Source organism: Euleptes europaea, chromosome 4, assembly GCF_029931775.1.
Source record: "Euleptes europaea isolate rEulEur1 chromosome 4, rEulEur1.hap1, whole genome shotgun sequence".
NCBI lineage: Eukaryota > Metazoa > Chordata > Lepidosauria > Squamata > Sphaerodactylidae > Euleptes > Euleptes europaea.
In genome coordinates, this window is record NC_079315.1 from 10,169,789 (window position 1) to 10,192,179 (window position 22,391).

General features: G+C 48.8%; 1 protein-coding gene across 1 annotated transcript in view; it reads right to left on the bottom strand.

Annotated features, from left to right (window-relative positions):
* The window catches only part of WDR3 (WD repeat domain 3), a 34,363-nt gene continuing 11,972 nt past the window's right edge, over positions 1-22,391 (bottom strand). The window contains 16 exon segments of the mRNA XM_056848294.1: positions 1-164; positions 3,128-3,221; positions 3,654-3,782; positions 4,705-4,748; positions 6,448-6,495; positions 10,230-10,322; positions 11,497-11,562; positions 12,798-12,848; positions 14,153-14,287; positions 14,422-14,533; positions 16,147-16,247; positions 16,488-16,544; positions 17,339-17,474; positions 17,906-17,991; positions 18,941-19,042; positions 21,379-21,472. Coding sequence (XP_056704272.1) covers positions 9-164; positions 3,128-3,221; positions 3,654-3,782; positions 4,705-4,748; positions 6,448-6,495; positions 10,230-10,322; positions 11,497-11,562; positions 12,798-12,848; positions 14,153-14,287; positions 14,422-14,533; positions 16,147-16,247; positions 16,488-16,544; positions 17,339-17,474; positions 17,906-17,991; positions 18,941-19,042; positions 21,379-21,472 — 1,504 coding nt within the window. The 3' untranslated portion in view covers positions 1-8.

The following is a 22,391-nucleotide window of genomic DNA, read 5'->3' on the forward strand; positions in this document are numbered from 1 at the left end:
CCCAGTTACTAGACCACTGCGAGAATCATCTTCTGTTTCTTCTTCCTCTTCCGCTTCTTCTCCTCAAAGCGGTCGGTGGCATCGGCAAAAAAGGTCACTTCGTCTTTGGCCTCAATTTCTCTCTTCAGGAACTGGAGGCCGGCACTGTTGAAGCCCAGCACGTCCTGCGAGGAGGGAGGCAGAAGGTGAAAGAGAAGCAGGATGAGGGGAGACTGAGGAGGCCGATGCAAAAATTGGGGTGGGGGGGAACTGGCAACTCTGCCCCGTGAAAGCTCATTCAGACACTGTCTCTGTCATCCTGACAACAACCCTGTGAGGCTGGCTCACATTACCATCCTTCTTAGTGAAGATCAGGACCTGAGAAGCCTGGGCCCACCTGAAAATTCATAGATCAGAGCTCCAAGCTCACACACTTTTAGCCAGCATGTTGTAACATGTAACAGGACCTCATACACGTTGACACTACTGTGTGTAGTTCTGGAGGCCTCCCTTCAAAAAGGATGTGGACAGAATGGAGCGGGTGCAGAGGAGAGCGACGATAATGATCAGGGGCCTGGAGACCAAGCCCTACGAGGAAAGGCTGAGGGACTTGGGAATGTTTAGTCTGGAGAAGAGGAGGTTGAGGGGGGAATGTTTAGGGTGTTGGAAATGTTTAGTCTGGAGAAGAGGAGGTTGAGGGGGGGCAGGGTTGCTCTCTTGAAGTATTTGAAGGGCTGTCATTTAGAGGAGGGCAGGGAGCTGTTACTGTTGGCAGCAGAGGATAGGACTCGCAATAATGGGTTTAAATTATGGGAGGAAAGGTGACAGATTCAAAACAGATAAAAGGAAGTATTTTTTCACACAACGCATAGTTAAATCGTGGAACTCCCTGCCCCAGGATCTGGTGATGGCTACCAACTTGGAAGGCTTGAACAGGGAAGTGGACCTGTTCATGGAGAAAAGGGGTATTCATGGCTATTAGTTAAAATGGATACTAGTCATGCTGCATACCTATTCTCTTTAGTATCAGAGGAGCATGCCTATTATATTAGGTGCTGTGGAACACAGGCAGGATAGTGCTGCTGCAGTCAACTTGTTTGTGGGCTTCCTTGAGGCACCTGGTTGCCCACTGTGTGAACAGACTACAGGACTTGATGGACCGTGGTCTGATCCAGCAGGGCTATTTTTATGTTCTTATTATAATTATATATAATTATTTTAGGTGCTGTGGAACACAGGCAGGATGGTGCTGCTGCAGTCGTCTTGTTCACGGGCTTCCTGAAGGCACCTGGTTGGCCACTGTGTGAACTGACTGCTGGACTTGATGGGCCTCGGTCTGATCCAGCAGGGCCTTTCTTATGTTCTTATGTACCAGCTGGATATTGGGGGGGGATTTATAGTAAGAATTGTTCGACAGTGGAACAAGCTACCTAGGGAGGTGGTGAGCTCCCCCTCACTTGGCAGTCTTTAAGCACAGGCTGGACAAGCACTTGTCAGGGATGCTCTAGGCTGATTCTGTATTGAGCAGGGGGTTGGACTGGATTGCCTGTCTGGCCCCTTCCAACTCTATGATTCTACAACTGCCTCAGAGCGACACAGCCACCCTGGAAACCCTACCCTGCCTGTAACATTGCCAAGTTCTTGCTGAAGGACTTAACCCTCGTAACGGAGAGTCAGACCCATACAATCTTTTCCACTAAACTTTCACTGCTTTCTCGCCGCCCGCTGCAGACCTCCAATTCATCCCTCATCCAGTTCCTGGAAACCAGAGGGGGCCCCGCCCCTGAACAGTATTTTGGGGAGCTCAGTTAAGTTTGCAGCAGGAGGGGGAAGATCGGGGAGTTTCGTTCCCTTAATGGAAGTGCCTTCTGTTAGCAGAAAATATTGTCAGGCTCCATCTCAGAGCTTTCCCCGTCTGTTCCTGGCACCTGGGCAGGAAGGAGGCGATATGTACTGCGGTGACAACCACTCCTAAAGGGAAGCAGTTGCAAATGGCAGCCACACAGCAGAAGGGAAAACTCATATGCTGGTGCTACCCAGGCAAATAATCTGCAAACGGTAGAGAGCCAGGGCAGGGACTGTTCACGACAGAAACCCTTTTGGGTGGCACCCCTGTGACAACAGAAGCAGAAGAAGAGTTGGTTTTTATATGCCGACTTTCTCTACCACTTAAGGGAGACTCAAACCGGCTTACTATCACCTTCCCTTCCCCTCCCCACAACAGACACCTTGGGAGGTAGGTGGAGCCAAGAGAGCTCTATCAGAACTGTGACTAGCCCAAGGTCACCCAGCTGGCTTCATGCGTACGAGAGGGGAAACAAATCCAGTTCACCAGATTAGCCTCCGCTGCTCATGTGGAGGAGTGGGGGAATCAAACCCAGTTCTCCAGATCAGAGTCCACCGCTCCAAACCACCCCTCTTAACCACTACACCACACTGGCTCTCTTACCTTGTAACACATCTTGCCCCGTAACTTAGAATCAACCAATCAATATTTATTTTGGATTGTTTGGTTGCTTGACTGAACTTAGAATCATAGAGTGGGAAGGGACCACCAGGGTCATCTAGTCCAACCCCCTGCACAATGCAGGAAATTCACAACTGCCTCCCCCCCACACACACCCAGTGTCCCATGTCCGGAAGATGATAAAACCCTCCAGGATCCCTTACCAATCTGGCCTGAAGGAAAATTGCTTCCTGACCCCTTCCTGACCCTGACTTATTCTTGCTAATGAGGTATGACCAACCAATTGAAACTGTTAAGAAAACTGTATCCCATTAATGAATAACACAACGTTAGCTAGTGCATTAAGATCTACACAACTTCATCAGTTTTCATAAAAATCAGCAAGATGTGGCTGGCGCAAGAATACACACATGGCTTGGGAGAACGGAAACAGCCCACCACCACCACTCAATTGTAGCATCTATCTGTTTCTCTCTGTGTGCACACATAAAATAGAATCACAGAATCATAGAGTTGGAGGGGACCACCAGGGTCATCTAGTCCAACCCCCTGCACAATGCAGGAAATTTACAACTACCTCCCCTCCACACATCCAGTGACCCTCTACTCCATGCCCAAAAGATGGCCAGGATGCCCTCCCTCTCATGATCCTCACATGACACCCCACACAGGCACACTCACCCTCACTTGGCTGACTTTGGCGATGGTGGCCTTCTTCAGGTTCTCCATCACCTTCAGCAGCATCTGGTTGCTGGTGATCTGCCCAAAGTGTATCCTTTTGTGGGGGGGAGAGAAAGAAGAAGAGTTGGTTTTTATATGCCGACTTTCTCTGCCACTTAAGGAAGACTCAAACCGGCTTACAATCACCTTCCCTTCCCCTCCCCACAACAGACACCCTGTGAGGTAGGTGGGGCTGAGAGAGCTGTGACTCGCCCAAGGTCACCCAGCTGGCTTCGTGTGTAGGAGTGGGGAAACAAATCCAGTTCACCAGATTAGCCTCCCCGGCTCATGTGGAGGAGTGGAGAATCGAACCCGGTTCTCCAGATCAGAGTCCACCTCTCCAAACCACTACACCACGCTGACTCTCTGGGAGGAATTACACCCAGAGAGCAGCTGCCTTCAATGGACCCAACGTGGTAAACTTCTCTAGCTGAGCCCTCTGATCCTCCCGTGAGCCCACATAAGCTTGGTTAGCTCTGAGACTCACCTGAGCAGAAAGAGAAGAGCTCGGCAGAGCAGCTCCACCTCCGAGTCCTGCTGGAGATACTGACTGAAGAGCCCAAGAAGGTCAGGCACGTATGAGAAGGGAAGCACCAGCAGAGATTCTTCCAGCTCACTGTAGGGAGGAACAGAACAGTGAGACTCCCAAATGAAGCTACACGCTGAAATCTCCCTTCGAATCTTTTGGAGACTGTAAAGTAAGATGCACAACATGAACACATGAACCCATGAAGCTGCCTTCTACTGAACCAGACCCTTGGTCCATCAAAGTCAGTACTGTCTACTCAGACTGGCAGCGGCTCTCCAGGGTCTCAGGCTGAAGTCTTTTACATCACCTACTTGCCTAGTCCCTTTAACTGGAGATGCCAGGGATTGAACCTGGGGCCTTCTGCATGCCAAGCAGAGGCTCTACCACTGAGAAACGGCCCCTACCCTAAAAGGATACACATGAACCCACGACGCTGCCTTCTACTGAACCAGAGCTTTGGTCCATCAGTCAGTACTGCCTACTCAGACTGGCAGCGGCTCTCCAGGGTCTCAGGCTGAGGTCTTTCACATCACCTACTTGCCTAGTCCCTTTAACTGGAGATGCCAAGGATTGAACCTGGGGCCTTCTGCATGCCAAGCAGAGGCTCTACCACTGAGAAACGGCCCCTACCCTAAAAGGATACACATGAACCCATGACGCTGCCCACTACTGAACCAGACCCTTGGTCCATCGAAGTCAGTACTGTCTACTCAGACCGGCAGCAGCTCTCCAGGGTCTCAGGCTGAGGTCTTTCACATCACCTACTTGCCTAGTCCCTTTAACTGGAGAGGCCAGGGATTGAACCTGGGACCTTCTGCATGCCAAGCAGATGCTCTACAAACTGAGCCACAGCCCTTCTTAATCAAGCTTTGGCAGGTTTGACGAACCCACACAAAGTCAGAGCACAGAACCTGCCGCCTGGCTTCACAGTGGCTCTCCTGTCTCAGCAGTTCCCACCATTCAAGCTTCCCGACCCAGCCACAAGCCTCGGACAGCAACAAGCACTCGCCTGGACTTCACCTTCTTGAGAACTTCCAGTACGTAAGCAGAAGGCTGAAAGAGAAAGACAGGACAGGAAGGGGATCCTGTGTTAGCTCTGGTGGTCCATTCACACACAAACACACCGGAGGGAAAACTTGCAGGAACACTCCAGAATGGAAGAGAGAAGAAGAGTTGGTTTTTTATATGCCGACTTTCTCTACCACTTAAGGAAGAATCAAACCGGCTTACAATCTCCTTCCCTTCTCCTCCCCACAACAGACACCCTGTGAGGGAGGTGGGGAGGTCAAGGTCACCCAACTGGCTTCATGCGTAGGAGTGGGGAAACAAATCCAGTTCACCAGATTAGCCTCCGCCGCTCATGTGGAGGAGTGGGGAATCAAACCCGGTTCACCAGATCAGAGTCCACCACTCCAAGCCACCGCTCTTAACCACTACACCACACTGGCGTAACAACATTTTAGGATGTACATGAAATTCCCAGCCCACAGCAAACTAAAGTGAAATGACGGGCAAAGTGAGAGCCCTCTTCCCTATGTGCAGGAATACTTTTGTGGTGGGGGGCATTTCTCAAGCTAGCCCCCCTCTGCGATGGTACGCAGCCCGGTCACAGCTTCAATACCCTAAGTGGGCCTGAAACATACATTTCCACAAGAAGATGTTGCAACAGGTATCTCTTGGTCTTTAACTAGAAACACACACACATACACACACCCACTTTACAAAGTTTCTCCAACCAACGTCTTGAGTATTACTTCCCGCAAAAGAAAAAGAGGAAGCCAGGAGAGGAAGTGAGAGGAAGGCACCTTGGAAGTCTATATTAGCAGCCTTACAGATAAAGGTGAGGTGTTGCACAAGATGATCATAGAATCATAGAGCTGGAAGGGACCACCAGGGTCATCTAGTCCAACCCGCTGCACAATGCAGGAAATTCACAACAACCTCCCACACACACACCCAGTGACCCCTATTCCATGTCCAGAAGATGGCCAAGGTGCCCTCCTTCTCATCATCTGCCTAAGGTCATAGAATCAGCGTTGCTGACAGATGGCCATCTAGCCTCTGCTTCAAAACCTCCAGGGAAGGAGAGCTCACCACCTCCCGAGGAAGCCTGTTCCACTGAGGAACCGCTCTGTTAGAAAATTCTTCCTGATGTCTAGACGGAAACTCTTCTGATTTAATTTCAACCTGTTGGTTCTGGTCCGGCCTTCTGGGGCAACAGAAAACAACTTGGCACCCTCCTCCATGTGACAGCCCTTCAAGTACTTGAAGATGGTTATCATATCCCCTCTCAGTCTTCTCCTCTCCAGGCTAATAGAGTCAGTTCAAGCCAAACTAGGTAATATTGCCTTGTTTTGAGGACAGTCTTTACCCGGTCCTCCTTTCGCTCTGTTGACAAGATCCTCTCTTTCTGGGCAGAAATTAGATATTGTTGTAGTCGAAAAAGCCATACCGCCATGTGGGTCCATTCAAAATGCAAAAACAAGAACAAACCCCACATCGCACCTTTCGTTAGGACCCCCAAATCGACACAAAACATTGTGCCGACTTTCCAGGGCCTCCTTTTCCTCTCAGCCTTCATGGCAACTGTGCATCTCGATTAGCACGTGGGAAGATTCTGGACATGGGATGGTTTGGGTGGTTTGGGGTTTTTTAGTGGAACAACATAATCCTAAAGACAGCAGCTGTTCTCGGGCCAAGGGAAAGGGGATAAACGGTTTGCACGTCTCAAAACCCCACACGTCCCACTTACTGAGATGCTGCCGTAGGCCAAGAGAATGGAGTTGACGGGAAGAGGAACCTGCGGACAGAAAATGAGTTAGCATTAACACACCCCACAAGTAGGACAACCTGGAATCCAACCAAAGCCATTTGCTGAGACGGATTTCATCTCGCGAGTGCCTTATCTTGCCAAATAGCCCTAGTTTTCTCCACCCCAATCTCATCTCCAACACAACCTGCAGCAGGTCATAAATGCATAATGGGGGCCAAGCCTGAGGTCGTAAAGAAGAGAAGAAACTTCTCAGACAAGAGCTCATGGGAGATGACGCAGGGGTCCCAAGCCCCCATCCCCAGATGACGCACCTCGCTGAAATGTCAAGGGACAGACCAAACCACCCCACCCAACTTCAAGGCCCTTTCCTTGAATGACTGAAGCCTTTTCTCTTTGAGAAGGGAAAGGCTTGGCCCTGGGCCCTATGCTGATCACAAGAAGAGTTGGTTTTTATACCCAAATTATCTCTTCCTTTAAGGAGTCTCAAAGCAGCTTACAAAGAGAGAAACAGTGTGAAGGTGTTTCTATGCTAATGCTAGAAGCCTCCAAGCAAAAATTGGGGAATTAGAGTGCATGGTTTTAAGGGAAAACATAGATATAGTGAGCATTACAGAAACCTGGTGGAGGGGAGAGAACCAGTGGGATACAGTCATCCCTGGTTACAAACTGTATAGAAATGACAGGGAAGGCCGTATTGGAGGGGGTGTTGCTATGTATATCAAGGAAGGCATAGTGTCTAATAAGCTAGAGACCATAAAAAGGGCAGACTCTTCCACAGAATCCTTATGGGTGACGATTACGGGCCCCAAAGGAGATTTAGTACTGGGGACGTTCTATCGGCCCCCTAACCAAATGGCTCAGGGTGATCTTGAGATGGAGAATGAAATTATGGAAGCATGTAAAGGTAATGAAGTAGTAATAATGGGAGATTTCAACTTCCTTCATATTGATTGGATAAATGTATGCTCCAGTTAAGCCAAAGAGATAAAATTTTTAGACATCCTAAATGACTGTGACCTCGAACATTTGGTCATAGACCCAACCAGAGGGGAGGGGATCCTGGATTTAATACTCTGGTGCTGCCAGTGATTTACTGTGGAATGTGGATGTAGTTGAGCAAGTTGGCAATAGTGATCACAATGGCATCAAATTTAATTTATATGTAAATGGAAAAGTGACTGGGAAATCTCACACAATTACCTTTGACTTTAAAAGAGGGAACTTCTCTAAAATGAGAAAACTGGTAAAGAGGAAGTTGAAAGGAACAGTTAGGAGGGTTAAATCTCTTGAAAAGGCTTGGGGGTTACTCAAGTCCACATTACTAGAGGCTCAGCTAGCTTGTATACAGCAGGTCAGGAAAGGTAGTAATAAGTCCAAGAGGTTTCCACCATGGCTAACGGGTAAGGTGAAGGAAGCAATTAGAGAAAAAAAGTCATCCAGAGACTGGAAGGTTTGCCCAAACGAGGCGAACAGAAGCAAACACAAACTTGAACAAAGGAAATGCAAGCAGATAATTAGAGATGCAAAAAAAGATTTTGAGGGGCATATTGCTAAACACATCAAAACAAACAATAAGAAATTCTTTAAGTATATTAGGAGTAGGAAACCAGCTAGGGAAGCAGTTGGACCATTGGATGACAATGGGAGTAAAGGAACTCTAAGGGAGGATAAAGCGATTGCGGAAAAACTAAATGAATTCTTCTCATCTGTCTTCACTGTTGAAGATACAGGGCAGATTCCTTCCTTTGGAGAGAGGAAAATGAGGAACTGAGGCAAATAGTGGTAAGAAGGCAGGAAGTCCTAGAACATCTAGACAAACTGCAAACTAACAAGTCACAGGGACCAGACGGTATTCATCCTAGAGTTCTTCAAGAACTCAAATGGGAAATTGCTGAACTTCTAAAAAGATATGTAATATGTCCCTTCGATCAGCCTCTGTACCAGAGGACTGGAGAATGGCCAATGTAACACCCATTTATTAAAAAGGTTCCAGGGGGGACCCAGGAAATTACAGGCCAGTTAGCTGTTCCGGGTAAATTAGTGGAAAGCATTATTAAAGATAGAATTGTCAAGCATAAAGAAGGGCAAGGTCTGCTGGGCAAAACCCAACATGGCTTCTGTAAGGGTAGGTCCTGTCTCACTAACCTATTAGAGTTTTTTGAAAGTGTCAATAAGCATGTGGACAGGAATGAGCCTGTGGATATTGTGTATTTGGATTTCCAAAAAGCTTTTGACAAAGTCCCCCACCAAAGACTGCTAAGCAAACTTCATAGTCACGGGATAAGAGGACAAGTCCTCTCATGGATTGAGAGCTGGCTGAAAAATAGGAAGCAGAGAGTAGGAATCAATGGTCAGTTCTCACAATGGCGGGATGTGAACAGTGGGGTGCCTCAGGGATCTGTGTTGGGACCGGTGCTTTTCAACCTGTTCATCAATGACCTGGAGTTGGGGTTAAACAGTGAAGTAGCCAAGTTTGCAGATGACACCAAATTATTTAGGGTGGTTAAAACAAAATCGGACTATGAAGAGCTCCAGAAGGATCTCTGCATACTGGAAGAATGGGCATTAAAATGGCAAATGAGATTCAATGTGAGCAAGTGTGAAGTGATGCATATTGGGGGGGGGAAATCCCAACTTCACATATACACTGATGGGATCTGTGCTGGCAGCGACAGACCAAGAAAGGGATCTTGGGGATAGCTCAATGAAGATGTCAACCCAGTGTGCGGCTGCTGTAAAAAAGGCAAATTCCATGCTGGCTATAATTAGACGAGGAATAGAGAATAAAACTGCTGATATCATACTGCCCTTGTACAAATCTATGGTGAGACCACACTTGGAATACTGTGTACAGTTCTGGTCACCACACCTAAAAAAGGATATTACAGAACTTGAGAAGGTGCAGAAAAGAGCAACCAAAATGATTAGGGGACTAGAGTAACTGTCCTATGGGGAGCGGTTAAGACGCTTAGGGCTGTTTAGTTTGGAAAGAAGGCGGCTGAGGGGAGACATGATAGAGGTCTATAAAATTATGCATGGTTTGGAGAGAGTGGACAGGGAGAAGTTTTTTTCCCTCTCCCATAACACTAGAACATGGGGTCATCTGCTAAAGCTGGAGGGTGAGAGATTCAAAACAGATAAAAGGAAGTATTTTTTTCACACAACGCATAGTTAAATTGTGGAACTCCCTGCCCCAGGATGTGGTAATGGCTGCCAGCTTGGAGGGCTTTAAGAGGGGAGTGGACATATTCATGGAGGAGAGGGGTATTCATGGCTGTTAGTTAGAATGGATATTAGTCATGCTGCATACCTATTCTCTCTAGTATCAGAGGAGCATGCCTATTATTTTCGGTGCAGTGGAACACAGGCAGGATGGTGCTGCTGCACTAGTCTTGTTAGTGGCTTCCTAGAGGCATCTGGTTGGCCACTGTGTGAGCAGACTGCTGGACTTGATGGGCCTTGGTCTGATCCAGCAGGGCCTTTCTTATGTTCTTATGTTCTTAATCACCTTCCCTTCCACTCCCCACAACAGACACCTGGTGAAGTAGGTGGGGCTGAGAGAGTTCGTAGAGAACTGTGACTAGCCCAAGGATCACCCAGAAGACTTCATTGGAGGAGTGGGGAATCGAACCTAGTTCTCCAGATTGGAGACCACCGCTCATGTGGAGAAGTGGGGAATCAAGCCCGGTTCTCAAGATTACAGGATGCCGCTCTTACCCACTACACCATGCTGGCTCTCGACCTCCCACTCCTTTCCTCACCTCTTTCCCAGTTGTTCTGCATATGGCTTTGTGCTCCTCCAGCTTCGTGGTTTCCTCTCGGTACAGTTCGATGGCTTCCATGATTCGTTCCGCCTAGGGGTTCAGAAAGAACATCTGGTTAACGCTAAGTGGACGGCTGCATGTTGAAATGCTTCTCGGTGCATCATGAAGCCTCCGCTCCTCTGCCGTGGCTCTCCTGTGCCAGCCTGGTAGCACATAGTAGAAGTAGAAGAAGAGTTTGTGTAGTGGTTAAGAGTGGTGGTTAGGAGCGGTAGACTCTGATCTGAGAACTGGGTTTGATTCCCCACTCCTCCACAGGAGCAGCGGAGGCTAACCTGGTAAAGTGGTTTTGTTTGCCCCACTCCTCCACACAAAGCCAGCTGGGTGACCTTGGGCTAGTCACAGCTCTCTTAGAGCTCTCTCAGTCCCACCTTCCTCACAGGGAGTCCATTGTGGGGAGGGAAAGGGAAAGAGATTGTATGCCAGTCTGATTCTCGCTAAAGTCGTAGTGAAAGCCGGCATATAAAAACCAACTCTTCTTCTTATATGCAGACTTTCTCTACCACTTAAGGAAGAATCAAACCGGCTTACAATCACCTTCCTTTCCCCTCCCCACAACAGACTCCCTGTGAGGTAGGTGGGGCTGGGAGAGTGCTAAGAGAGCTGTGACTAGTCCAAGGTCACCCAGCTGGCTTCATGTGTAGGAGTGGGGAATCCAACCCGGTCCACCAGATTAGCGTCCACCGCTCAGGTGGAGGAGTGGGGAAACCAACCCGGTTCTCCAGATTAGAGTCCACTGCTCCAAACCACTGCTCTTAACCACTGCACCATGCTGGCACCACGCTATTAGAAGAATGACGTCGTCCACACACAAAACACAGGACCTTCGCTAGCCCATCAGCACAAAGACGAGGCTGTGTTTTAAGGGCTGCTTCAGCAAAACCTCCGGCTCGAGAATAAAGAACGGTCCCCGAGCAGAGGAGGAAGACCCTGCTGTTCCCCCACCGGCGCAGAAGGTTTGGGGTGTGCATCGGCTGCGATAATTAGGCAGGAATTTCTCGCCCTGGTTTTCTGCAAAGGTCTCAGCCGCTAGAGCCGGTCCTGGCATGTTGCAGGCAACCCCCCCACCCGCCTCCTCCTGAAGCACCAGTGAGGCTAATACAGTGCGTAAACAGAAAGTCTATACAGCCCCACGTCGCAAGAAGCCCCAATCCTTAGGAAAGACTCCACGGAGGGGGGGGGGGAGGATCGGATGTGCCACACTTACTCCCTTGACGGTTTCAATGGTCTTCTTCCCAGCCAAGCCGGCCTCGCCCTGCGTTTCGCCAGCAACCTGAAAGAAGCAAAGGGACAAAGGAAAGGTTTCCAGGTAAAATCCTGTGAAGTACAACTTTCCGGTAGTAGTCAAGCCAAGTTTTATTTCGATACAATATCAGCTCTAGGTAAAAAATCAAAGTTAGGTTAAAATAATAAAATAAAATAATAAAAGTTGATGATTCCGGAAGGATGGTTTGAAGAAGAGGAGGCAAGATCTTCTACTGGGAAACGTTTCCAGTTAGCTGTTTACAAATCCCACTAGACCGGAGGCAGAATTTGGCTACTTGAATGGTTGTTTCCCGAGAGGAGTCTGCTAAGAGAAGGGAAACTATGGCTGTTACCGCACTTGTATTCCCAGCGATGTATTAAGAGTTTGAAAATGTTATAAAAAATACTGTTCGCACTTTCTATGTATTCCCACCGATGTATTAAGAGTTTGAAAACGTTATAAAAAATACTGTTTGCAGTTCGTTTGGCCCCTTTAGCTGTGAAGATGTCTTCTAACCATTTATAAGCCGTGGTATCCAAAAACCCTTTTAAAGCGATGTTTTTTACAACATTTTCAAACTCTTAATACATCGCTGGGAATACAAAGTGCGGTGACCCCCTATAGCTTCTTCCAATCGCCCAGGAAAGGATGACAATACAGGGAGAATGTACTGCGATCTTATGTCGTTGTAGAAGGAACATTGCAGCAGAACATGTTCTATTGTTTCCACAGTAGTATCACGGTCAGGGCTTTCTCAGTGGCTGCCCCATACCTCCTGGAAGAGGTCAGAGGGGATCCTACACAGGTGGTTTTGCAGTGAGGCTGAACCGCAATTATGGGGTAGGCAGCTGGTGGACTGTGTCTCGGCAGCAGCCGTTTCTGAGCGGGGCCAGTATCTGGGCCCAAGCCCCCTTTCCCAGGGATCTGAAACAGCTTCATGAACACCACCTGCAGGGTTTGTAAAAATAAATAAAAAACAGGGCTAATGATCAACTCAGGCACCACTGCAGCTTCCGAGTGACCTCCAATGCAAAACTAAGACTCCAGCTCAAAACAAGCCATTCAGATGCACAGGATGAACACGGGCAAGGGAGCGCGCGTCAGAGTGTCTGCCATCCCCCGAAGGCACCGGGCACAACTCGGCTTCACGGACCCAAGAGCAGCACTTCCAGGCTCCCAGGAAAATCCACCACTCGCTTTGTGTCAATCCCCTTAGTTTGTGAGCAAGACAACATGCCGACAATCAAGTCACTTTCACTTACCACCGGCTGGTCTTCCTTAGCGACACTCTCTTCGTATTCCGCCTCCCTTTGCTGCAGGGGGAAACAAGTCAACGCGTCAGCAGCTCCACTGAAATGCAGCTCGTCCAAATTCAGGTCACTCTTAGGAGCTCCCTGTCCCAGTACATCTCCCCTCACCGCAAGCTCAGAGATCTTTGGGTGAGTCTCTTGGTGCTCCCACAGAGGCAGGGGAGGCCTATGGTGCTGAGGAGCGGGTCCTGCTCGGTGGTGGCCTCCATCTCTGCCTAGGGCCTCATGTGAGCAACTCACCAAGCTTAAGCGGTTGGCTGATAACCTTCCCCATTCAGGCAAGGCATGTGGCTGAATGGCTAAGGCTGCTCCTGTGCTTGGTCTGTTTCCTCTGTTGTTGTCAGGGATTTAAATTTGTATGCCGTTTTATTGGAAGAAGGAGGAGTAGGAGTTGGTTTTTATATGCCGACTTTATCACTTAAGGCAGAATCAAACCAGCTTACAATCACTTTCCCTTCCCCACAACAGACACCTTGTGAGGTAGGGTGGGGCTGAGAGAGCTCTAAGAGAGCTGTGGCTAGCCCAAGGTCACCCAGCTGGCTCCATGTGTAGGAGTGGGGAAACAAATCCGGTTCACCCGATTAGCCTCCACCACTCAGGTGGAGGAGCGGGGACTCAAACCCGGTTCTCCAGATCAGAGTCCATCGCTCCAAACCACCACTTTTAACCACTAAACCACGCTGGCTCTTTATTCATTTGTTTATTTAACTATTCTTATAGCCCACTCTACCCCAGCAAAGCCAGGCGCAGAGCGGCTCACATAAACAACAAATGTACAATACGACTATAAAAATCACATAAAGCACAATAGGTTAAAAGAGCCCTAACAGATTAAAATCACTTTTACTAAGTGGGGTGTAGAGTTGTGATATAAGGCCACAGCATGGCCTGCAGGCAGTTCGAAACAAATAAATAGCCTGTTCTAAAATAGCCCTCTGCAGAGGTGGAGTAAGATAGGGAGGCCAGCATTTATAGGAAGACCGTAGCTGACCTCAACCACAGGCCTGGCGGAACAGTCCTTCTTTCACAGGCTCTGCGGAACTCCATAAGGTCCCACAGGGCCCTGGTTTCACTAGAAAGACTATTCCACCAAGCCGGGGCCAGGGCAGAGAAGGCCCTGGCCCTGGTTAAGGCCAGCCAGACATTCTTCAGGCTGGGGACCACCAGTAAGTTGGTACTGGATGACCTCAACCTTTATGAAATATTCCATCCATCATTTACCCCTAGAATTTGAATTTCTCTGAAGTTTAAGAAGACAGTGAGCCCAGGGTGGACTCCCATTTGTTCGCTGAGGCGGCAGCTCTTACCATCTCCCTCTCCTCCTCCAGGACAAGCGGCTCCCTCGTCCTTTCCCAGAGACGCAACGACTTATCGTGAGAAGACGACACAACGTAGTCCCCATTGGGGCTGAGCGCCAAGCACCACACTTCCTGGTGGTGGCCCTACAAATCAGGCACACAGAGAGACACTCAGGGAAAGGTGGAAAAAAGCACCCCCTTTTTAAGCTTGTTCACCTGCCTATCAGCAGGAGGAAACGCTGCTTCCCAACCACAAAGACACCACACTGACATTTTACCTCCAGGGTCTGGATGTGCTCGAACTTATCAGCATCCCACTGTTTAATCTTGCGGTCTTTCCCTGCTGTGAAGAAGAGGTGGGACTTGGGGGCAAACTGGAGGTACATCACACTAAAGAATGAGAGAAAGAGGGCTTGGTTACACAGGAGAGAAACTGAAGACTCAGATCAACACCATTTCCAAAGAAACACTAGGGCTTCGCGACACGATTCATCAGGGCAGTCGTAGAAGGGAAGAACATAAAAACTTAAGAAAAGCCCTGCTGGATCAGACCAAGGCCCATCAAGTCCAGCAGTCTGATCACACAGCGACCAACCAGGTGCCTCTAGGAAGCCCCCAAACAAGACGACTACAGCAGCATTATCCTGCCTGTGTTCCACAGCACCCAATATAATAGGCATGCTCCTCTGATCCTGTAGAGAATAGGTATGCAGCATGACTAGTATCCATTTTGACTAGCAGCCATGAATAGCCCTCTCCTCCATGAACATGTCTTCTCCAATGCAGCCATTGCCTCCAAGTGAACTGATCTCTGTTGCCTGAAGATCTCCAGCCACCACCTGGAGGTTGGTAACCCTAACTTTAGGAGATTAAAAAACCTAAAAATCCAGCACAAATTTTCGCAAATTGGGGTCTTCAACGGTGTATAAAGCCATAGATTCCACATAAGAAAAGCCCTGCTAGATCAGACCGAAGCCCATCAAGTCCAGCAGTCTGTTCACACAGCGGCCAACCAGGTGCCTCTAGGAAGCCCACAAACAAGACGACTGCAGCAGCATTATTCTGCCTGTGGAAATACACCATTTCCAAAGAAACACTAGGGCTTCGCGACACGATTCATCAGGGCAGTCGTAGAAGGGAAGAACTTAAGAAAAGCCCTGCAGATCAGACCAAGGCCCATCAAGTCCAGCAGTCTGTCCACACAGCGGCCAACCAGGTGCCTCTAGGAAGCCCCCAGAAGACGACTGCAGCAGCACCATCCTGCCTGTGTTCCACCACACCCAAAATAATAGGCCTGCTCCTCTGATTCTGGAGAGAATAGGTATGCAGCATGACTAGTATCCATTTTAACTAGTAGCCATGAATAGCCCAAGGAAAGGAAGACACAGAACATTTGACCCACTGATGTGTCGGATGTTCCTGCATTCTCTGGGGCTCGCCTAAGAGACCCAGACACGTAGTTTCAGGTTTCGCAGAAATACAGGTCCAAAGTGCCACCACGCAACAAGGACTTAATACTCCAGTAGAAAAGAGCAAGAGTCCAGTAGCACCTTAAAGACTAACAAAATTTCTGGCAGCGTTATGAGCTTGCATGAGTCACAGCTCACTTCTTCATCTGAATACCTTGTGTGTAAAGTGGTTTACCATTCAAAATGCCACCACAGAAGGGAACAAAGGACAGAAGGCAAGAGAGAAAAACAAGCAAATTCAGGCACAAACTCTTAGAGAACCTCTGGTAACCTGAGGGAATAACTGCCATGGAAGCAGTATGGGTGGAGACAAATCACAGCTGGTCCTAGAAGATGTCTTCCTTCTCCCTCAGAAGCAGGTTGGGCAGGTGCTTCTAGGCCTAGAACATTCTGTCAACTGGTCTCTGGAAGGCCAAAGCCTGAATATAGGACTGCAAGAAGGGTGGCCAACGTCTCTTGGTAGTCCCAGAAAAAAATCCTTTAGGGAAAGATCCTCCATCAACTCAAGCCAGCTGTTCTTGGATATCCACCCACCTGTCTTCATGAGCAAAGAGAGACCTGTGACAGTCCCCAAAGTCCAAGCCCCAGATCTTCACATTTCGGTCAGCAGAGCCAGTGGCGATCAACGCCCCATCCTGAAACATAGCGAAGCAAGAGAAGGAAACTCAGACCCCCGAGTGAGAGAACACAGGCCTCTTTGCTTCCAATTACAACCAAGTCAAGACCACCCAACCATCATTTTCTGAAACAGGTCATGTTCTTATAACCCCTGCCTTTCTCCTCCCTTCCATCTTCACCACAGCTGCTTTACAGCCCATAATGCCAACTTTTTGACCTCAAAATGACACTTGGCTAGCCATGCCTGCCATACTCACATAGGAGATATCCATGCATAACACCGGCAACTTATGTCCATACAGAGACAGGAAAAACTGGAAGACAAAAGGTCGGGGGAAAGAGACAATCATCGGCTAGATATAAACGGGAAGCATGGAAGGGAGTTGTCATCGTGTCATGAAGAAGAAGCAGAAGAGTTGGTTTTTATATGCCAACTTTCTCTACCACTTAAGGGAGAATCAAACCGGCTTACAGTCACCTTCCCCTCTCCACTACAGACACCCTGTGAGGCAGGTGGGGCTGAGAGAGATGTGACTGGCCCAAGGTCACCCAGCTGGCTTCATGTGTAGCAGTGGGGAAACAAATCCAGTTCACCAGATTAGCGTCCACCGCTCATGTGGAGGAGCAGGGAATCAAACCTGGTTCTCTACATCAGAGTCCACCGTTCCAAACCACTGCTCTTAACCACTACACCACGCTGGCTCTCTTTTCATCCATGAGAAAGGTCGCATGAGGGATGCGAGACCTCTTCACTGGCAAGCTTTATTGAGTCAGTCCTGAACAATAGCAGACATCGAACCAAGAGAGGACTCGGCTGGCAGCCATTGTTTAGTTTCTTGCAGCCTTTGGCTTTTTCTCAGGAATTTCAAGCTGGATTTCTCACTTTGCTCTTAAACAAGCCTTCTAACTAACACCTGTAAACAACAAAACCAATGCTTCCCCAAGTTCCCTCTTGGCGTTTACGTGAGGGATCCCGCTTGGTCTCATTTGCCCTCCGGCATCCCCGTAAACAAAACTAAGTTTTATGCTCGGAACGAATCCAGCCCTCTACTTAACAACGCTCCCCTGCAATCCCCTTGGCTTAAATGGCCGCGGAGACGTTGACTACCTTGAGTGTATCGGTGTAGAATATTTTCACGGTGCAGTCCAGTAAGGCAACGGCAAGAAGTTTCTGATTGGGGCTGTATCGGACACAGAGGACGTCTTCATCTAGTTGCAAGACGCGTGTTTGCTTGATGGACAGCCTATAGGGTGGGAAAAGCAAAGCATAGACAGCAAACTGGCGACGACAGTTCAGGAGAACATAAGAACATAGGAAAAGCCCTGCTGGATCAGACCCAGGCCCATCAAGTCCAGCAGTCTGTTCACATAGTGGCCAACCAGGTGCCTCTAGGAAGCCCCCAAACAAGACGACTGCAACAGTGCCATCCTGCCTGTGTTCCACAGCACCTAAGATGATAGGCATGCTCCTCTGATCCTGGAGAGAATAGGTATGTATCATGACTAGGAGACATGTGCTGCTTAGTCTCGTGACCCTGCAAACGCCAAACAACCTCCCCGCCCTGCCTCACATGTTTGTCTGCACAGCCCTAGGGAGTCATACAGCCCAAGGCCCCCGACAGGGAGAACAAACACGTGGCTTCCATGCTCCCTGCCGCTATGCGGACATCCTCACCTCTTCTGGAGGGTGTGCTGGTCTTTCACCAGATCAAACGCCCAGAACTTGACACGTTTGTCAGCGCCACCCGTCACGAAGCCACGCTGAAGGAGAACGATACCGACATTGAAGCCGAGCCTGCTCGCTTTCTTGGCGTGCAAACAAATTTCCCTCTTTCCCTAAGGGTTACTATCTGTCAGTGACTGTAAGTGGGCGGAGCTTAGGGGGAAGAGACTCAACTTCTGGAAGAGGGTCTCTGACTAGGGGTTCCGGTGCGATGGGTTGTGCCTAGTGTGACCGGGGCAAAAACCTGAAGGGTGGCGAAAGAGAGTGTTTGGGGAGGAAGGTCCCTACTCCAGTCACCCAGGGGAGGAATAGTCTCTGGGGAAGGGGGCATCCCTGGCCCAAGTGTTGTGTGAACATTGCCGTATTTTTCCGTGTGTAAGACGCCCCCATGTATAAGACGCCCCCTATTTTTTTGAACCCAAAATCTTATACATGGGGGCATCCTGGAAAAATACGGACAGGGGAGAGAGTGGGGTGCAGGGGAAGCCTTCCCATGGGCCCCGCTCTCTTCTCCGCCCATATTAATCCGTGTATATTAAACTGAACTTTAAAAGAAAAGAAATATCGTCTTATACATGGAAAAATATGGTACTTTAAGTGCTGTGAAGTAATTCCATGGAGAGAAGGGAGAATCTCAACAGGAAAATGAGATTCCATGAACACATGGGCAATCGCTATTACAATTACTACATTTTGATCCTGCCCTTCCTCTGAAAAGCACAGAGCAGCACACGTAGGATCCTCCGTCCGCTAACTATTCATCTTCATGACTACCCTATGAGGCAGGTTACGTTGAGAGTGTGTGACTGCTCCAACATCACGCACTCTCAACATAACCTGTCTCACAGGGTGGTCATGAAGATGAATAGCAGGTGGACGGAGGTGACACGCCGAGGCCCACTGGGGGCGGCCCTCCCAAAAAGCAGGCCAAACTCTCCCCCTGAAGGAGAAATTCAAATGCAGCGGCTGAAAGGGGGATGAATCTACCTGATCCGAAGAGAGCGAGATGGACCAGAGAGCTCCGTCGTGGGCCTCGAGGGTCTCCAGCAACACCCCCGAAGCCAGGTCAAAAAGCTGCAGCTTCCCAGCCTAAAGAAAGATAAGAACTTAAGAAAAGCTCTGCTGGATCAGACCCAGGCCCATCAAGTCCAGCAGTCTGTTCACACAGGGGCCAACCAGGTGCCTCCAGGAAGCCCCCAAACAAGACGACTGCAGCAGCACCATCCTGCCTGTATGCAGCATGACTAGTATCCATTTTAACTAATAGCCATGAATACCCCTTTCCTCCATGAATACGTCTACTCCCCTCTTAAAGCCTTCCAAGTTTGCAGCCATCACCACATCCTGGGACAGGGAGTTCCACAATTTAACTATGCGCTGTGTAAGAAGCTGGATAAGAAGCTGGATCATTCCTCTCACAGACCACTCACAAGATGATACTCACACACCATTTATTCTTTAAAAAAACCAGCGAACAGCACTTTCAAAATGTTCAGGGCCCATCACATAGATAACGCTTATTACCCTTACACAAAACCCTTTAAGGCAGGGGTGTCAAACTCATTTGTTACAAGGGCTGAATATAACATAGATGTCACTTGGTCAGGCCGGACCATGCGTACCCTAAAATGTAATGGCAGGTACCTTTGATACAAGAGCCCCGAGGCGCAGAGTGGTAAGCTGCAGTACTGCAGTCAAAAGCTCTGCTCACGACCTGAGTTCGATCCCGACGGAAATCAGTTTCAGGTAGCCGGCTCAAGGTCGACTCAGCCTTCCATCCTTCTTAGGTCAGTCAAATGAGGACCCAGCTTGCTGGGAGTAAAGGGGAGATGACTGGGGAAGGCACTGGCAAACCAACCCGTAAAAAAAAGTTTGCCTAGTAAACATCGGGATGTGACATCACCCCATAGGTCAGGAATGACCCGGTGCTTGCACAGGGGACCTCTACCTTTCTACCGGAGATACAAACTTTACAGAAGATAGGCAAAGCTAATTAATGGTATTATTTTTTACTTAAAATATCAACAAGCTTAAAACAATAACACTCTTACAGTATTTTATTTTATTTAACAGTCTTTGATCATTGACACCTTGGGACTGGGGGGGCGGCCACCTCAGCTGGCTCACGGGCCGGATAAAAGCCCTTAAGGGGCCTGATTCTGCCCTCAGGCCTTATGTCTGACACCCCTGCGTTAAGGGGGAGGGGGGAGCACTTGCCCAAGACCATCTAGTGATTTTGTGACTGAGGTAAGATTCGAACGAGGGCCTTTTTGTAGCTCACCCACTTTTCTGCCCATAGAGGCTCCAGAGCAGGTGTGTCAAACATAAAGACTGCAGGCTGGATCTGGCCCCTCGAGAGCTCTTATCCGGCCAGTAAGCCAGCCGAGACAGCCACACACACACACCTATCCCAATTTGGGCTGGCGAGGATGGCCCGGCTCAGCCAAATGACATTTATGTCATATCCGGCCCTCGTAACAATTCAGTTCGACACCCCTGCTGTATAGGTTTGTGTGCTAGCAGGACTGTATGTTTGATCCTGCACCAGGGGCACAGAAGACAGCCAGAAGTCCTTCTTACAAAGCCCAAGGAATAACGATAAAATCACAGCCAAGACACACACCCACACACATGCACAATTCTTCATTCTGCAAATTTATTTATTGACTTCATTTATACCCTGACCCTTCCAAGGTCTTAAATCGTTTTGCCGGTGAGGCCCAGCCCGACCAAGTGACATGTATGTCATATCCGGCCTTCATAACAATTGAGTTCGACACCCCTGCTCCAGAGCATGAAACAGAATGCCAATGCAATCTGCCCAGACAAAGAAGATGAGTTGGTTTTTATATGCTGACTTTCTCTACCACTTGGAGCCAGCGTGGCGTAGTGGTTAAGAGCAGTGGACTCTGATCTGGAGAACCGGGTTTGATTACCGCACTCCTCCACATGAGTGGCGGAGGCTAATCCGGTGAACTGGATTTGTTTCCCCACTCCTACACACAAAGCCAGCTGGGTGACCTCACAGCTCTATTAAGAGCTCTCTCAGCCTCACCTACCTCACAGGGTGTCTGTGGGGAGGGGAAGGGAAGGTGATTGTAAGCCAGTTAGATTCTGCCTTAAGTGGTAGAGAAAGTCAGCATATAAAAGCCAATTCTTCTTCTTCACTTAAGGGAGAATCAAACCAGCTTACAACCACCTTCCCCTCTTCACAACAGACACCCTGTGAGGAAGGTGGGGCTGAGAGAGCTGTGACTAGCCTTAGGCCACCCAGCTGGCTCCATGTGGAGGAGTGGGGAATCAAAACCGGTTCTCCAGATCAGAGTCCACCGCTCCAAACCACCGCTCTTAGCCACTACACCACGCTGGCTTTTGAAACCGGAGGGGGCTTCCCAGCACGGTCTTCAGAAGGGATGGCAACTTACCTTGGTCCCCACAATGACCTGCCGATCTCCCGGGACGAAGAGTGAGCAGAGAGCGTACTCACATTCCATGGTCCGGATGCACTGCAAGGTAGACCTGCAGGAGGAGACAGCGGGGCAGAAGAGGTCACCGGACAATTTTCGTTCCCCTTGGAAGGAGAGAGCACGTCCCCTCCCTTACAACTGGCAGGGAAGGCGTGCCAACAAAGAGCCTACAGCGAAAGTCAGGCCCAGCTTCAATTATGCCAAAGAGTTATGGCTGCGCAGGTTTTGAGGATTCACACAAGTTGCACAACCGCGCACTACTTGGGAACTTCTTTTTTAAAAACATTTTATTAAGGTTTTTTAGGGCACAAAAATAAAAAGGGTGGGGAAGGAAATGAGGAAAACATTATCTTTCTGTGTCCAAACGTTTCCAGTACATTACATCCAAGTTTCATAAGTTAACTTCGTTTAGAATACACCCTTTGATTTCTTATCAATGCAGTATACAATATATTTTTTTATAAACTAATCTTGATCCCATACTAACGTCTTCTATTATAAATATCTCTGTTAAAGGCTAGCACTGAGTATATAGATATATAACTACTTCAAATATAACAAACTGGTATATTAAATGCAACTGGAGAGCCAGCGTGGTGCAGTGGTTAAGAGCAGTGGTTTGGAGCAGTGGAGTCTGATCTGGAGAACCAGGTTTGATTCCCCACTCCTCCACATGAGTGGCGGAGGCTAATCTTGTGAACTGGACCTATTTCCCCACTCCTCCACACGAAGCCAGCTGGGCGACCTTGGGCAAGTCACAACTCTCTCAGCCTCACCTACCTCACAGGGTGTCTGTTGTGGGAAGGGGAAGGTGATTGTAAGCCGGTTTGATGCTGCCTTAAGTGGTAGAGAAAGTCGGCATATAAAAACCAACTCTTCTTCTAAATTCGTAGTTAAAACATATTTGTCATCTAGTGGTTTCCATTTGCACTTGAAATCATCTAGTAGTTGTCTTTTGTCAATCTGATTAG